Here is a 16,271-nt window from a genome sequence, read left to right as displayed (position 1 = left end):
GTCAACAGAGGTCCGTCTAGTCAAGGCTATGGTTTTTCCAGTAGTCGTGTATGGATGTGAGAGTTGGACTGTGAAGAAGGCTGAGTGCCAAAGGATTGATGCTTTTGAACTGTGGTGTTGGAGAAGACTCTTGAGAGTCCCTTGGACTGCAAGGAGATCCAACCAGTCCATTCTGAAGGAGGTCAGCCCTGGGTGTTCATTGGAAGGACTGATGTTGAAGCTGAAACTCCAATACTTTGGCCACCTGATCCGAAGAGCTGACTCATTGGAAAAGACCCTGATGCTGGGAAAGATTGAGGGCAGGAGGAGACGGGGACGACAGAGGATGAGATGGTTGGATGGCATCACAGACTCAATGGACATGAGTTTGGGTAAACTCCGGGAGTTGGTGATGGACAGGGAGGCCTGGTGTGCTGTGGTTCATGGGGTCTCAAAGAGTTGGACACGACTGAGTGACTGAATTGACTGACTGAACTGCCTGTGTGTGGCACTGAAAAGCAAGAATATGCTTTGGAATATATAATTGTTAAAAAAAATACAAAGCATAAAAAATACACATTGGAAAATCTTGTTTCCGCACACCCCCCCCAACCCTTGCAGACACCCTCGTCCACAGTTAAACAGTGACAGTTCTTAAATTCTTACCTGACAGTCCAGTGCTAGAAGTCACCTAGTACAGTGCCTACCAGAGAGCAAGCGTTTAGGAAATACATGATGCAGGCAGCAGTGGCTGTACTCTTTGCTTCTCTTCTCGTGTGGACTATGGGTTGCTGCCAGCCATCCGGTATGTCATGCAGTCCAACAGTGTGAACTCCAGGTACCAGTGGACGAGACCTTCCGGAGAAGTCACAGGGATGATGAAACAAGCTAACCCTTGGTGTGCTCACTGTTGCCAATCCCTGTCATTCAATTGCTGAAAATATTTATAAGCTGGGTATTGTTAACTGAGACACATTAAGCTTAGGAACTTCCCCAAGGCATAAAAGCTAGTCTAGTGGCAGATGCTAAGATGTGAACCTGGCAGTCTGATTCCAGTAGTGGACATAGGACTGGAAAAGATCAATTTTCATTCCAATCCCAAAGAAAGGCAATGCCAAAGAATGTTCAAACTACCACACAATTGCACTCATATCACACACTAGCAAAGCAATGCTCAAAATTCTCCAAGCCAGGCCTCAATAGTACGTGAACCGAGAACTTCCAGATGTTCAAGCTGGATTTAGAAAAGGCAGAGGAACCAGAGGTCAAGTTGCCAACATCTGCTGGGTCATAGAAAAAAATAAGAGAATTCCAGAAAAGCATCTATTTCTGCTTTATTGACTATGCCAAAGCCTTTGACTGTGTGGATCACAACAAACTGTGTAGAATTCTTAGAGATGGGAATACCAGGCCACCTTACCTGCCTCCTGAGAAACCTGTATGCAGGTGAAGAAGCAACAGTTAGAAGCAAACATGAAACAATGGACTGGTTCCAAATTGGGAAAGGAGTTCCTCAAGGCTGTACACTGTCACCCCAAGGCTGTACACTGTCACCCTGCTTATTTAACTTATATGCAGAGTACGTCATTGGAAATGTCAGGCTAGATGAAGCACAAGCTGGAATCAAGATTGTTGGGAGAAATATCAATAATCTCAGATATGCAGATGACACCACCCTTATGGCAGAAAGTGAAGAGGAATTAAAGAGCTTCTTGATGAAAGTGAAAGAGGAGAGTGAAAAAGCTGGATTAAAACTAAACATTCAAAAAACTAAAATCATGGCATCCAGTCCCATCACTTCATGACAAATAGATGGGGAAACAATGGAAACAGTGACAGACTTTATTTTCTTGGGCCCGAAAATCACTGCAGATGGTGACTGACTGCAGCCATGAAATTAAAACATGCTTGCTCCTTGGAAGAAAAGCTATGACCAACCTAGACAGCATACCAAAAAGCAGAGACATTAACTTTGCCAACAGAGGTCCATCTAGTCAAAGCTCTGGTTTTTCCAGTCTTCATGTGTGGATGTGAGAGTTGAGTATGTATGGATGTGAAAGAAAGCCAAGTGCCAAAGAATTGATGCTTTTGAACTGGTCTGTGGCTCCAGTTCTCAGGATGTGTTTCTCCAGAGGCTGAACATAGGAGGATAATGCAGTTTAGGCTTAAACTGGGACTCTGACTCTAGTTTTATTATTTAATGGTTACTGATAGACTTTTATTTGGGACTGGAATTTTAGACAGTTAGCCACTAAAGGTGCAACAGGGACAAAGTGTGCCTTCTTGGGGTGGGATTGATGTGAAAACAGATCATACAAACAGAAAATAGAGAGATCTGTGTGACTGTCCAACTGGTGCAAAAATAAGAAGCAGTAGCCTATGACTCACTGAAGTAAAATCCTAGCCCTGATCTGGGTACCCACGAATTCTGCACTGTTGCCATTTCCCTCTCCCTGTAATGAGCAGCATTCCCTGGGTACCGACCCAGAGCCCTCCCTCTCGCGGGATCCCCACACCTCTATGTTTTCTCTCTCTTGCTTCCTTATCTGCCTCCTTGAAGATCTGTGTTTTCCAGAAATATACCGCACCCTGGTTATTCCCGTTGTTACAGCTCAGGCAAACTCACCGTGGATTCTCCTCTTCTGTTATTTTACTTCCTTGGAATTTGTTTACGAGCAGAGCTTTCTTTTTCTTTGATTTCTTAAGATTTCCCTCAGCATCATTAGATGCTGTCTGTTAAACCCTGGTTTTTGTTCTGGGTGTTCCCCCAGGTAGCAGAGTAGCTAAAGAACTTTCTCCTGGTCTTAAGCCTTAGCTCAAGGACCACCTCCCCAGTGAGGCTCACCCTCACTCCCAGCTTAAAATTACAACCCCCAGCCCTTCCCTTACACTCTCAATTTCTTTTCTCTGTTCTCTCTCCTTTTTTTTTTTTATACCTCCTTTAGTCTTCTAACACAATATACAGTTTATTACATCACCTGTCTGTCACATGTTGGGACCAGGGATTTTTGTACCTTTAGTCAATGATATAGAACAGCCTGACATTAGTGGTAACTCAGAAAATATCTGTTGCATTTGTTGTATTATTACAAGTGACATCTTTCCTTCACAAATTTGCAATCTAAGTTCAACTGTAGACCTAATAAGAAGTGAAAAACTATCAAGCAAAAAAAAGTTACGTTTATTATATGCAAGCAAAGACGTCTGTGTTCTTTCACCCAGCAAGGACGTCCTAACCGCCTCCCTGTTTCACTCTCAGAGCCAAAGATCACCTATGCTTTTCATTCGTCTTTGAAATCGCTTTGCATACGTAACTTCCCTTTTGTTTCCTCTGTCACTATTTTTGTTTCTGGCATCCATTTTTCTTGTAGCATCTTAGCTGGTACTTTTGGTTCTAGCATCACCCACCATCGCTACACTTCATACATGACTATCCAAAACGCATAATGTTTTTTTTTTGGCCATGCTGCATGGCTTGTGGGTCTTAGTTCCCCGACTAGGGACTGAACCCAGGCCGTTGGCAGTGACAACGTGCAGTCCTAACCACTGGACCGCCAGGGAAGTCTCTCAGAATGCATAATTGACTACATTACTCCTCCACGTAAAATCGCTCAGAGCTTCTCACAAGGACAAGGTTTACACTTCTTCAAATGGCACGGAAGATTATTGATGATCATGGTCATCTCCTGCTGTATGAAGAAGGCAGGTTTTAGATTTTACCTGTGGTTCAGAAAGTATCACAGGGTACCTTGGGCTGCTGTGCTATGTGAGAGGAGCTTCCTCGTCTGTCTACCTGGGGAACATTTAGTCAGCGAGAAGGATCGGGCTCAGGCATCATCACTTCTGTAAAACCTGCCCTGAGGTTTTCTCATCATCTTGTCCAGGGCCAATTCATCTATGCTTCTAGAGCATCCCAGATGGTCAGACCCATGTGCCAATGCAGAGAAGAATCAATATCCATCTCCCCCATACATCGTGTGGTCCTTGGCCATCTCTGCCTGGCTTTTCATGGTACCTTTGGCATCTCTCAGTTGGTAAAGAATCTACCTGCAATGTCGGAGACCCCGGTTCGATTCCTGGATTGGGAAGATCCCCTGGAGAAGGGAAAGGCTACCCACTCCAGTATTCTGGCCTGGAGAATTCCATGGACAGTCCATGGGGTCGCAAAGAGTCGGACACAACGGAGTGACTTTCACTTTCACTGTGGCATCTAACACAGAGGGTGTTCACATGGTTTGTTGAAAGTCACTAAATGTTTATAGGGAGAAGCCCTGGGTTAGATGCTACATCCCTGAGCCATGTGCCAAAGGAGGTCTGTTAGCTGTGAGACAGCCTGGAGGTAAAGGTCATGAACATCTAATGGCGCACATGGTGAGTGCAGCACTTGGGCACACAGCCCTGCTTGTGGACAGCCTGTGTTACCCTGTCCCTTCCAAAGATCTCACCACGTGTATGTGCAGATTCCAGATGCTGTGTTAGCCATGACAATGTTTGTCTTTCTTGTAGCACACCTCAACTTTCCCTAGAGAACCCATGGAACTAATAATAATGTCTCTTTTTAAGACTTGACCACTTCCCAAGCTTTCAGGGCTTACATTCTTCAAATGAAGCATGATTATAGCTGCAACTTCCTGTGCATCTCTCACGGTTTGTCTTAAAGTGTATTGCAACTTCTTAAATTTGAGAAATTAACTTTGTTTCAACATTCATATAAGATATCTTATAAAATTCCTCAACAAAAATAATATCAATAATAATACTTTTAAAAAATTATTCATCACTTCCTTTGGGGCCAGATATAGATTCTCCATGTATTTCCCCCTTGTACTTACCTGCCTAATTTAAGTGCAAAGCTAATTTCAGTGAGATAAAATAATTTCTTCCCCTCCATTCAAGGTATATCTTCATTCAATAATTATACCTCCACCCTGGCTCTGGGATTTATCAAAAAGATAATATATTTGTTATGTACATTCATTTTTCCAATACATATTACAAAATCAGCTTCTCTGGTTCATTTTTTTAAACTCAGAACTAATTCCTCAAAATGTGTTAAGGTGGAAGTTACAAGGGTGAGATCTCGTGCCACCTGAGTTTTAATTCCAAATGATTTCAGCGTTAGTCTTTTTAAATTTAATTGATAGTAGGGAGAGTGTGCCTGGCCAGAGAGGAAAAAAGAGTTGGGATGAGATAAGAGAACAATTTCATAATGTTATTAAAGGCCTGGCAATAGGCTTTCCTGGTGGCTCAGTGGTAAAGAATCCACCTGCCAATACAGGAAACGTGGGTTTGATCCCTGGGTCAGGAAGGTTCCCTGGGTCAGGAAGGTCCCCTGGAGAAGGAAATGGCAAGCCACTCCAGTATTCTTGCTGGGAGAATTTCATGTTCAGAGGAGCCTGGCAGGCTACAGTCCATGGAGTTGCAAAGAGTCAGACATGACTTAACGTCTAAACAACAATAATATAAGACTGGTGTGCTGTAAGAATGAAAATTGGCAGATATTCAGAAAAGAAGACACTATATTCACTTGTTTATGTTATATTAGAATATATTTGATTGTTCACAGGAAGAAACTAGAAGAAAAATAATCACATTTTTTTTGGATTGTAAAGTTTCACTACTTATACAGATTTTAATGTATCATTTGTGTGGATTGATCTGGGTACAGTACTCAGTAATGACTCTGCTCCTGGAGAGGCTGACAAAAATGATTAACTGTTAATCTTCAGTTCTGTTTAATCTAAATCATTTCTATTTCCTTCTAAAATAACTGGCATCTAAAAATGAAAGGAAAAAAATGTTTCTTAAGTTTGCAGGACAGACATTTGGGAACAGAAGAGCTAACTCTTGATTACACGTGGAATTCTTGATCACATACAGAACTCCTATTCCATAAACAGTGCGTTCTTGATTACATACCAAAAAACAGATGTGAGGAAAACCTACAGACAAACTCCACAGATAATACTAATACTACATTTTAATCAACATTTTTGTTTAAACCGTTGGGACATCGAGGGAACTAATACAATTAAGGGAGGGGCCTCCGATTGCGGGACCAACTGTAGTCACAGCCCAGAGGCCCTTATCTGGGGCAGAGGGGTAAGCTGTGCTGAACATTACTGAAATATACCTTTAGGAACTCTTATTTAATCTTGTGTAATTTGACAATGACATGGAAATATAGCATTCTTTATAATGATCATCAATCAGTATGACCTACCACGGTCAGGAGCTTCGGATGACTTCTCGGTCTGCAGGAAACAGAAAGAATAACGTCAAACAAAACAGAAACAGGTGGGAGTGGAGGAGGGTTAAAACAGAGAACTGGTAAATGTCGAATTAGCACCTTAGGAACTGGGCCAGAGAGAGTTCCATTTTAACATCCTACGATGGTCCTAATCAACCCCTTAGGGTTTGGGCATATACCTTGTAGCATCGAATACTGAGAGCTGAGGGTCTTCTATTAATAACATAACAGATTATGAGATTTCATACCAGTGGAAGAAAATCTGATCATAAGATTTGGGTAAGCTGTTTTATTGTAAACTAAATCTTAGTTCATTATCTGTATAGTATTTTTCTTAGAAATGATCATACGTTCTCTGAGGGCAGTGAACCTTGCTTTGCAATTCAGGTCCTACAAAAAGACATGGAGCAACTATTTCACGCTAGGCAAAATACCAAGCACTTTTACATAATTTATCTTGGTTGTCTCAAATTAAGACAAGGAAAAAGATGTTTTTTAAAAAATGTTTAACATTATTATGCATATATTCTGAAGTTAAAGACATGATCTTTAACTTTAGAAAGAAAAAAAAGAAACAACTTACCTTGGTTTTCTGACTCTCTCTCTGGACCTTCTAATGAAATCTTCCAACTGTTTATTTCTCTCTTCTAAACTGAAAGAAGAAACAACTGAAGTTTATGATTAAAATGGACTTTTCTAAGCTAACTTCACTGGAGGATTTGAGTAGATAAATTTAATGACGGTCGAGCTTTCTATACACCCATCTTGTTGTCTGCTCAGGCGTTCAGTTGTGTCCAGCTTTTCGGGACCCCATGGACTGTAGCCCGTCAGGCTCCTCTGTCCATGGGATTTTACAGGCAAGAATACTGGAGGAGGTTACCATTGTCTCCTCCACATTTTCCCAACCCAGAGGTCGAAACTGTGTCTCCTGCCTCTCCTGTTTGGCCGGCAGATTCTTTACCACTGAGCCACCTGGGAAGACAGCTATATGGGAACATGGAATTCTTTCCTAGCAACTCAAATTACTTAATTAATTTTTCCCTTTAAAGTTTCCAGGGGTGAAGAAGGAGAGTGATCCCTCCTTCCCAGCCCTCTTTGCCCCCACATCCTGGACAACCACTTATCTGCTTTCTCTCACTATAGCTTTGTACCATCTAGAATTTGGTGTAATGAAATCTTACACTCAGCCTAATTATTTTGCAATTCACACACACTGTTGCACCTACCCAGAGGTCATTCATTTTTTTATTGCTGTATAGAATTCCACTGTGTGGCCAGGTCACAATTTGTCAGTCATCTCACCATTTGAGGGACATTTAGGTTGTTTCTAGGTTGGGGCTATTACAAATAAAGCTATCTTGAAATTCTCTTTTGTGTTAACACATGCGTTCTTTCTTCTTGGATCAATACACAGGAGTGGGTTGGCTGAATCATACATTGGGTATATTTAACTTTTAAAGAAGGCACCAGATTGTTTTTTAAGAGGTTGTTCCATTTTACATTTCCACCAGCAGGCTATGAGCACTGCAGTTGCTCCATGTCCTTGCCGATACCTGGCATGGTCAGTTTTTCAGGCAAGCTAATAGGTGTGTAGTGGTCTGCACTGGGGTTTAATTTGCCTATTAATGATGTTGACTGTCATTTCATGTGCTTACTTTTCATCTGTATATCTATCTTCTTGGTGAAGTGTCTGTTCAAATCTTTGCCCATTTTAATGGGGTTGCTTTCTTATTCTTGGGTTTTGAGAGTCTATTTTCTGGTTACAAGTTCTTTACCAGATATATGACTTGTACATATTCTTTCCCGTTAGTCTTTTCATTCTCTTAATGTCCATGGAAGAGCCAAAGTTTTTAATTTTGATGAAGTACGATTATCAAAATTTCTTTTATGAATCATGTTTTTAGTATCATATTTAAATCACTGCCTAACCCAACATCAACCCAACATCAGAAATTTTTTCCTATATTTTGAGAATTTTTTATACTTTGGCTCTTTCATTTAGGAGAAGGCAATGGCACCCCACTCCAGTACCCTTGCCTGGAAAATCCCATGGACAGAGGAGCCTGGTGGGCTGCAGTCCATGGGGTCACTAAGAGTCGGACACGACTGAGCGATTTCACTTTCACTTTTCACTTTCATGCATTGGAGAAGGAAATGGCAGCCCACTCCAGTGTTCTTGCCTGGAGAATCCCAGGGACAGGGGAGCCTGGTGGGCTGCTGTCTATGGGGTTGCACAGACTCGGACACAACTGAAGTGACTTAGCAGTATCCATTTTGAGTTACTTTTGTATGTGATACAAGGTATAAATCAAAGTGTTTTTGTTGTTTTGTTTGTTTGCAAATGGATGGCCAACGATTTCAGCATCCTTTGCAAAGAATGTGTATATAACTGAATCACTTTGTTGCCCAGCAGAAATTAACAGAACATTGTAAACCAACTATATTTCAATAAAACGTATTTAGAAGATAAAAATAAAATCTAGATCAGCTTGGGGAGAAATAAGTCTTAACAATATTGAATCTGAAGATTTCTGAAATAAGTACACCTCCTTATATATTTGTCTTTATTTTATCTTTATATTATTGAATATATTATTTTGTATTTATATTGTCTTCTTTATTTTTTTTACACATCAAAGATAATTGTTTTATTTAAAAACAGAAATATTTATATGTTTGTTTGTGTTGCAGCCCTTATGGAAAAAAAAATTTTTTTAAGTCTTTTGATTTGAAATTCAATGTAAACAAGTATACAGTCTTAAACCATAAATTCTATTTTTTTTCTCTGTGTTTAAATGATGTGAAAGCTTTTGTTCTGTTCAAAGGGATCTGTGTATTTGAATTACAGTAACTTCTCAGTAACTTCTTCACTGGTTTTGTTTGTTTAGTCACTAAGTGGTCTCCAACTCTTTGGTGACCCCATGGATTGTAGCCCGCCAGGTTCCTCTGTCCATGGGATTTCCCAGGCAAGAATACCGAAGTGGGTGGCCATTTCCTTCTCCATTCTTTATTTCTTAGTGAGGTAAAATTGGTATGCCAAAGAATGCTCAAACTACCACACAATTGCACTCATCTCACACGCTAGTAAAGTAATGCTCAAAATTCTCCAAGCCAGGCTTCAGCAATACGTGAACCATGAACTCCCTGATGTTCAAGCTGGTTTTAGAAAAGGCAGGGGAACCAGAGATCAAATTGCCAACATCCGCTGGATCATCAAAAGAGCAAGAGAGTTTCAGAAAAACATCTATTTCTGCTTTATTGACTATGCCAAAGCCTTTGACTGTGTGGATCACAATAAACTGTGGAAAATTCTGAAAGAGATGGGAATACCAGACCACCTGACCTGCCTCTTGAGAAACCTGTATGCAGGTCAGGAAGCAACAGTTAGAACTGGACATGGAACAACAGACTGGTTCCAAATAGGAAAAGGAGGACATCAAGGCTGTATATTGTCACCCTGCTTATTTAACTTTTATGCAGAGTACATCATGAGAAACGCTGGACTGGAAGAAACACAAGCTGGAACCAAGATTGCTGGGAGAAATATCAATAATCTCAGATATGCAGATGACACCACCCTTATGGCAGAAAGTGAAGAGGAGCTAAAAAGCCTCTTGATGAAAGTAAAAGAGGAGAGTGAAAAAGTTGGCTTAAAGCTCAACATTCAGAAAACGAAGATCATGGCATCCGGTCTCATCACTTCATGGGAAATAGATGGAGAAACAGTGGAAACAGTGTCAGACTTTAGTTTTTGGGCTCCAAAATCACTGCAGATGGTGACTGCAGCCATGAAATCAAAAGACGCTTACTCCTTGGAAGAAAAGTTACGACCAACCTAGACAGCATATTCAAAAGCGGAGACATTACTTTGCCGACTAAGGTCCGTGCAGTCAAGGCTATGGTTTTTCCAGTGATCATGTATGGATGTGAGAGTTGGACTGTGAAGAAAGCTGAGCGCTGAAGAATTGATGCTTTTGAACTGTGGTGTTGGAGAAGGCTCTTGAGAGTCTCTTGGACTGCAAGGAGATCCAACCAGTCCATTCTGACAGAGATCAGCCCTCGAATTTCTTTGGAGGGACTGATGCTGAAGCTGAAACTGAAAGTCCAATACTTTGGCCACCTCATGGGAAGAGTTGACTCATTGGAAAAGACTCTGATGCTGGGAGGGATTGGGGGCAGGAGGAGAAGGGGACGACCGAGGATGAGATGGCTGGATGGCATCATGGACTCGATGGACGTGAGTCTGAGTGAACTCCAGGAGATGGTGATGGACAGGGAGGCCTGACATGCTGCAATTCATGGGGTCGCAAAGAGTCGGACATGACTGAGTGACTGAACTGAACTGAACTGACATTATATAAAGCTCAGGTGTATGGCATTATAATTTGACCTCTGTATGCATTACTACAGAGCATTACCACCGGAAGTCCAGTCACCATCCATCACCACACAGCTCACCCCCTTCACCCGTCTCACCGGCTCACCACTCCTTCCCCTCGGGTAACCACCAACAGGTTCTCTGTATCAATTTTGCTTTTGTTCTATGTGTGTGTTTTATCTACACTTTCTTTCAGTTATCTTGTAGTGAGTTAGCACTATTTTAGGGGGTGTAAGATCAGACCTTTTACTTAAGCTCTAATGACAGCAAGCGCTGTACAAATGAAATTGGGAGAAAGGTGGAGGAAAGAGCATGTAAGAAATAAGGAGAATAAATAAGTGGAAAAACTTTGCAGAGTTAAAAACACTAATTTTGGAATATTTCACGCTGAATCTCAATAAATGAGAAAGTCTATTTGGTACGTGATACATTTCATTTGGGGTGCATTCAAAACCTTATGTGGATAAATTCTAAGGATAGCAAGGTTATTTTACTTGAACACTGCGGTGATAATCTAAAATTCTTGGATGTTTCTCACTAATTCCTTAACCTCGCTCCCCACCCACCCACCCCCACGTCAAAGGGAGTTCTGAGAAGGAAGAGGAAACTCTGGGTATTCAAGTAATCCAGACATTAAACAGAATACATACATTATTGAAGAATGGTCTTTTTGACTTACAAAATGGCACATTTCCCTCTTTGTAGGAGTCTAAAAGATGAACTCGGCAAGTCAGAAAGTGACATACCAGCAAATGTTTACAAAGTTAAAAATGCAGTTTTTGGACTCACTGTGCAATCCGGGAGTGGGATATCACAAGCCTTTGGTCAGCACATTTGATGATTTCCTCATAAGATGTAACCTTGGGAAACATTAGCTAAGACAATTATTCTGTGATCGATTCTAGGATATTTACTTAGTTTTGTTCATTTTTTTTGCTTTTTAAGAATCTGCACAATTTGAAGTTCAATTATATGACTCCTGTGAATGAAGATTTTACCACTGGCAAAACATCTTCCTTGTATTTTGAAATCAGGAATATGGATACAAATAGAACTGAAATGTGCCTGTTCACCATGCAGGAAAAGTATCAAAAAATGGACAACTGTAGTGAAACAATTGTGATCCATACAAGTAGTATATGTGCCAACCCAGGGTCAGAGTCCACAATGCAGTTTTAAAAGGTAAACCAGAACACTATGTTGGCAAGATTTAGAAAGATCCTCCAAGTGAAGTGGTGAGGCTAAGACTAAGAAATTGCTGACAACAGAAGGCTATATGCACACACACAGTTCTTTGCTAGCTTTTAACTAAAAGGATAATAACACAAAGTCATGATGAAGTGAATGGAATTGAGACAAATGTGTTTCGTCATCCCTCAGATCCCTTTTCTGCATCCAAATTCTAACGTTTTAGTATTTGACATAGTTTAAAAAATATATGTGCGTAAGAAAATCTGTACCTTATTTATTAAGTTGCCTAAATTTCTTTGATACTTGTCATTTTCTTCAGTGAGTCTGTTGTAGTGGTCTTCTTTTGTCTCTAGAAGATTTCCCAACTTTGCAATCTATGGAGCAACATTGGCAAAAATGATAACTTGGAAACTGCCGTGAAAACCATGTATTGATGTTAAGAACAATGAGAACAGTGAGCTATACTTTATTTCAATATTCCCTTATGCTGATTTGTACCATAGGTGAATTGAGAGAGGCTGTTAGTTAGACTGCAGTTAGAACACATGAACAGAAATTTAAATGCTGTTTCAGCTTTTCTACATTTTAATACAATGAAATAGCTTTGCAAATAATTAGACACTTGCTAGTTAATACAAGTAGTTATTAGTTCCAAGTCTTTTCTTTCCATTCATAACCAATGGATAGACTATCTTCTTTCCATATGTAACCAATGGATATTTGATTCTCTCTGAAGCACTGATGCGCTGCTTGATGATACGTTTTCAGGTTTCATCAATATTCTCATGTGTATAAATGAGAGTTTTTAAAAGGTCCAGCTCAATGTGCGTCACATTCTGACTTATGGTCCAATTTTTTTTTCTTTGTTTTTGGGGTTTTAAAATTTTGGGGGGTCCAATTTTTATTTGCAAAAAATTAACATTAACAATTTAGACATTGTATTCTTGCATTAACAATTTAAAATTTGTATTTCTAAAAATGATATCTAGGATAAATTACCAAGAAAGAGTATTCACAAGTTCCCCCGCAGTTACCTTAATTTTCAAAGCAATTATAGAAGGAAAAGGACAGAAATGTTCCCTTTAAATAACAATGTTAAGAGTGGCCATTGATTTTCTAATGTTTATTTAAACATATTTATTTACATATGTTTACATGTCTGCCCTACAGGAAACAATGGCAGAACGAATTTTCTGCAGACATGGCAGCTTTCTTGCTCTTTCCCTTTACATAGATATATTAATGGGGACAATATCAAATTGGGGTCCCATTCCTCTGCCTGCACATGTTATTTAAGGCAGGGAGTACAGATATTAACTCAGTTTAACAGATAAATCCAAGGTGAAGAGAATTTAAAACGCTTTTTAAAGGACATGGCTAGAAGTAGAGAGAAGAGGGCGGCAGAGGCTGAGATTGTTTGCATCACTGACTCAACGGACATGAATCTGAGCAGACTCCGGGAGACAGTGGAGGACGGGGAAGCCTGGTGTGCTGCCGTCCATGGGGCCGCAAAGAGTGGGACACGACTTAGCGACTGAACACCACCACCTTGAACCTCTGTGTCTAGAGCAGCTCTTCCTTTCCTCTCCCTCCCTTTCCGTGTGCCAGTTCTTTGTGGATTAGTATTTCTCACGCTTGGAATTTTTATCACGGTCAGCTTAACGTGCTTCTTTATCCTCTCAGGAGTTGTGTACTCTCGAAGCTTGCTTTCAGATGGGTTCAGGTGAGACACCACGGACAGTGCCCGTTCCATGCCTCATGCAGTCAAGGGCACACCTCACCAATGCGGTTAAGCTGGACAAGAGGGCTCTGGTGTGGGTCATTAAAAGTTTCTTGTAAGTCTTGAACTTACAGGTTTTAGCAGCCACTCCTTATTTTATTCAGGGATGCAAGATGCAATTTTCTATAGGTGTGTCTTCTGCTTTTTTTTAAGATTTTTTTTTTTTTGATGTGGACCATTTTTAAAGTCTCAATTGAATTTGTTACAATACTGCTTCTGTTTTCTGTTTTGATTTTTTTTTTTGCCCACGAGGTATGTGGATCTTAGCTCCCAACCAGGGATCCAACTGGCACCACCCTCATTGGAAGGCAAGGTCTTAACCACTGCACCATCAGGGAAGTCCCTCTTCTGCTTTTAACAGCTTACATTCTCCAACGAAGAATTCTCCCTCATCAGTTATTCGGTTCCTCTGAAATACCGTTTGTACAAGAAAGTCTGCAGTACACGTTAGAGGCAACATAGTGTGTCTGAGACACTGCCATTTGTGAGCGTTTTCTCACTTCAGCTTCCCACCCCAGGGGAGACCGGGTCCACTCCAAACCTCTTTTGTGCCTGAAGCTCAGAAGCAGCCAACAGGGCCTGCCACCGTTTCATCCGCTCCCTGCCGGCCCGTGAGCTCTCCTCTGGGTTTCTCCCACCTGGATGTCACGGGCTCCTCCTCTTTTTAAAAAGGTCCCCTTTAGTCCTTGCAAACAGCTATCTACATATCGCACCTTCTTTTCTAGATTCCTTGGAGGCAGGGCTTCTGTTTGATGTAACTTTCCATCAGTATCTCCATACTGACTAGCTTTGCTTACCCTTTCAAGGGAGTCAATAATTACCTATATAATGAAGAAAACCAACGAAGCAGAAAGGAAGGAAACTGTAAGCCCTCACAGCATCGGGCTTTTCCCTCTCTCTTATGCAATGAATTTAGTACAGAATGCTGACCTGTAACAATTTAGAAATACGACAGACTTCTCTAACCATGAAAGAAGAAATTATGGGGGCTTCCCTACCGGCTCAGTGCTAAGAATCCACCTGCCAGTGCAGGAGACACGGGTTCGATCCCTGGTCCGGGAAGATCCCACGAGCCGCGGAGCAACTAAGCCCGTGAGTTGCAACTACCGAAGCCCTGCGCGCCTAGAGCCGGTGCGCCTGGAGTCTGCTCTGCAGCAGGAGATGCACCGCCGCTGGAGAGGAGCCCCCGCTCGCCAGAACCGGAGGAAAGCCTACGCAGCAGTGAAGACCCCGCGCAGCAGTGAAGACCCCGCGCAGCCAGAAAGAAAAGAACGTTCCCAAAACAATTAAGTTAATTAACCTCTTTTTCATTATATAGTGGGATCCCATGGCAACCCACTCCAGTGTTCTTGCCTGGAGAATCCCAGGGACGGGGGAGCCTGGTGGGCTGCCATCTATGGGATCACACAGAGTCGGACACGACTGAAAAGACTTAGCAGCAGCAGCAGTGGGATCCAAATGGATTGTCACTTTCTAGACACCAGGATGTTTTAATTTTCTTCCCACAGATTTTTCCTCTTTTATCTGCTTTTATCTTCTTTTTTCCAGCTTTATCGATATATAGCTGATGCAACCGTTGTGTAAGTTTCAGGTGTACAGCGTGTTGATCTGATATGCTGATACATTGCAAAATGATTACCGCCATTAGCTCCATCCCTCCCACAATCACCACTCCCCTGTGATCGCTTTGGGTGCCATCCAAAGGACGTGTGCCGTTTCTCTGGCACCCCCTTAATCGCGATTGCTGTAAACACCTACTGCTCTAAGAATGGTGGTCGTACGTGCCACAATATAAATGTTCTTCATTCACTATTGAAAACTTACTTGCACATACATGAAAATTTCTGCATTTTGAAACAAAAAAAAATTCTAAACAGAAATCAGGCGGGACAGTATTTAAAATTTCAAAACCAGAGAGTGCAAACTTCAGTTCTATATTTGTGGGGGTGAATAATACTGCTACTATGCCAGCGTGTGATGGTTTCAAGGAGCAAAGTTTTTGAAGGCAGATCATTTCCACAACTCTTTATTAAGACAGTGTTGTGAATAAAAAGGCTAGCAAAGCAAGGAAAGGTGTTCCTTACCAAAAAATCAAGCTCCTTGCTTAGGTTGTGGTGCGAGTTCAGTTCAGCTGCCAGGGCAACAGGCGCGTCTCTGACGTTCTTGGCTTCCTCGAAGTCACACCCTGTAACCTGCGATGAAACATGCCTGTGTTCACTTCCAATAAGTTTACTTTCCTTGGGACGTTTGACAGCAAATATGCTATCAGTGAAGCCATCAGAGAGCTCTCCAGTGGCTTCAATAACAGAAAGCTTTCAATGTAAGATCTAAAATTGCATTTTTGTATGTTAGAGAAACAGGACACAGTGAATGTTTAACTCACCCCAGGAACCTGATGTTGACATGATTTTTCATTAGCAAGTAACTCTCTGAAAGCTGAGATTTTGTCTTTATGTTTCAGCAGCTAAGGAAAAAGGCATTTTCTATTTCAGAGACAGAGAGGAAATAAGACTACATTCAGTAACATTTCTAATAAAATCATCAAACCATGCACAGCCCAATCCCTGTCTCAAAGGTGTCTTGTATTTTGAGCTCCTGTGTAGCAGAGTTCATACAACATGTCTGAGACTGCTCTCCCCAGAAAGGCCTGCTCACCAAGGTGCCCCCTGACTGGCTTCTAGGAACCTGGATCG

General features: G+C 41.3%; 1 protein-coding gene across 1 annotated transcript in view; it reads right to left on the bottom strand.

Moving 5' to 3' along the window:
• Positions 1-6,184: 6,184 nt before the first annotated feature.
• The window catches only part of CAGE1 (cancer antigen 1), a 39,431-nt gene continuing 29,344 nt past the window's right edge, over positions 6,185-16,271 (bottom strand). The window contains exons 8-13 of the mRNA XM_068994208.1: positions 15,962-16,042; positions 15,663-15,770; positions 12,068-12,172; positions 11,397-11,467; positions 6,813-6,881; positions 6,185-6,233 (exon numbers count right to left, since the gene is read on the bottom strand). Coding sequence (XP_068850309.1) covers positions 6,185-6,233; positions 6,813-6,881; positions 11,397-11,467; positions 12,068-12,172; positions 15,663-15,770; positions 15,962-16,042 — 483 coding nt within the window. The remainder of the gene's footprint in view (positions 6,234-6,812; positions 6,882-11,396; positions 11,468-12,067; positions 12,173-15,662; positions 15,771-15,961; positions 16,043-16,271) is intronic.

This window comes from Capricornis sumatraensis, chromosome 22 (assembly GCF_032405125.1).
Source record: "Capricornis sumatraensis isolate serow.1 chromosome 22, serow.2, whole genome shotgun sequence".
Classification (NCBI taxonomy): Eukaryota; Metazoa; Chordata; class Mammalia; order Artiodactyla; family Bovidae; genus Capricornis; species Capricornis sumatraensis.
The sequence above is the reverse complement of the archived record's forward strand: the minus strand, read 5'-3'. Positions and strand labels throughout refer to the sequence as shown.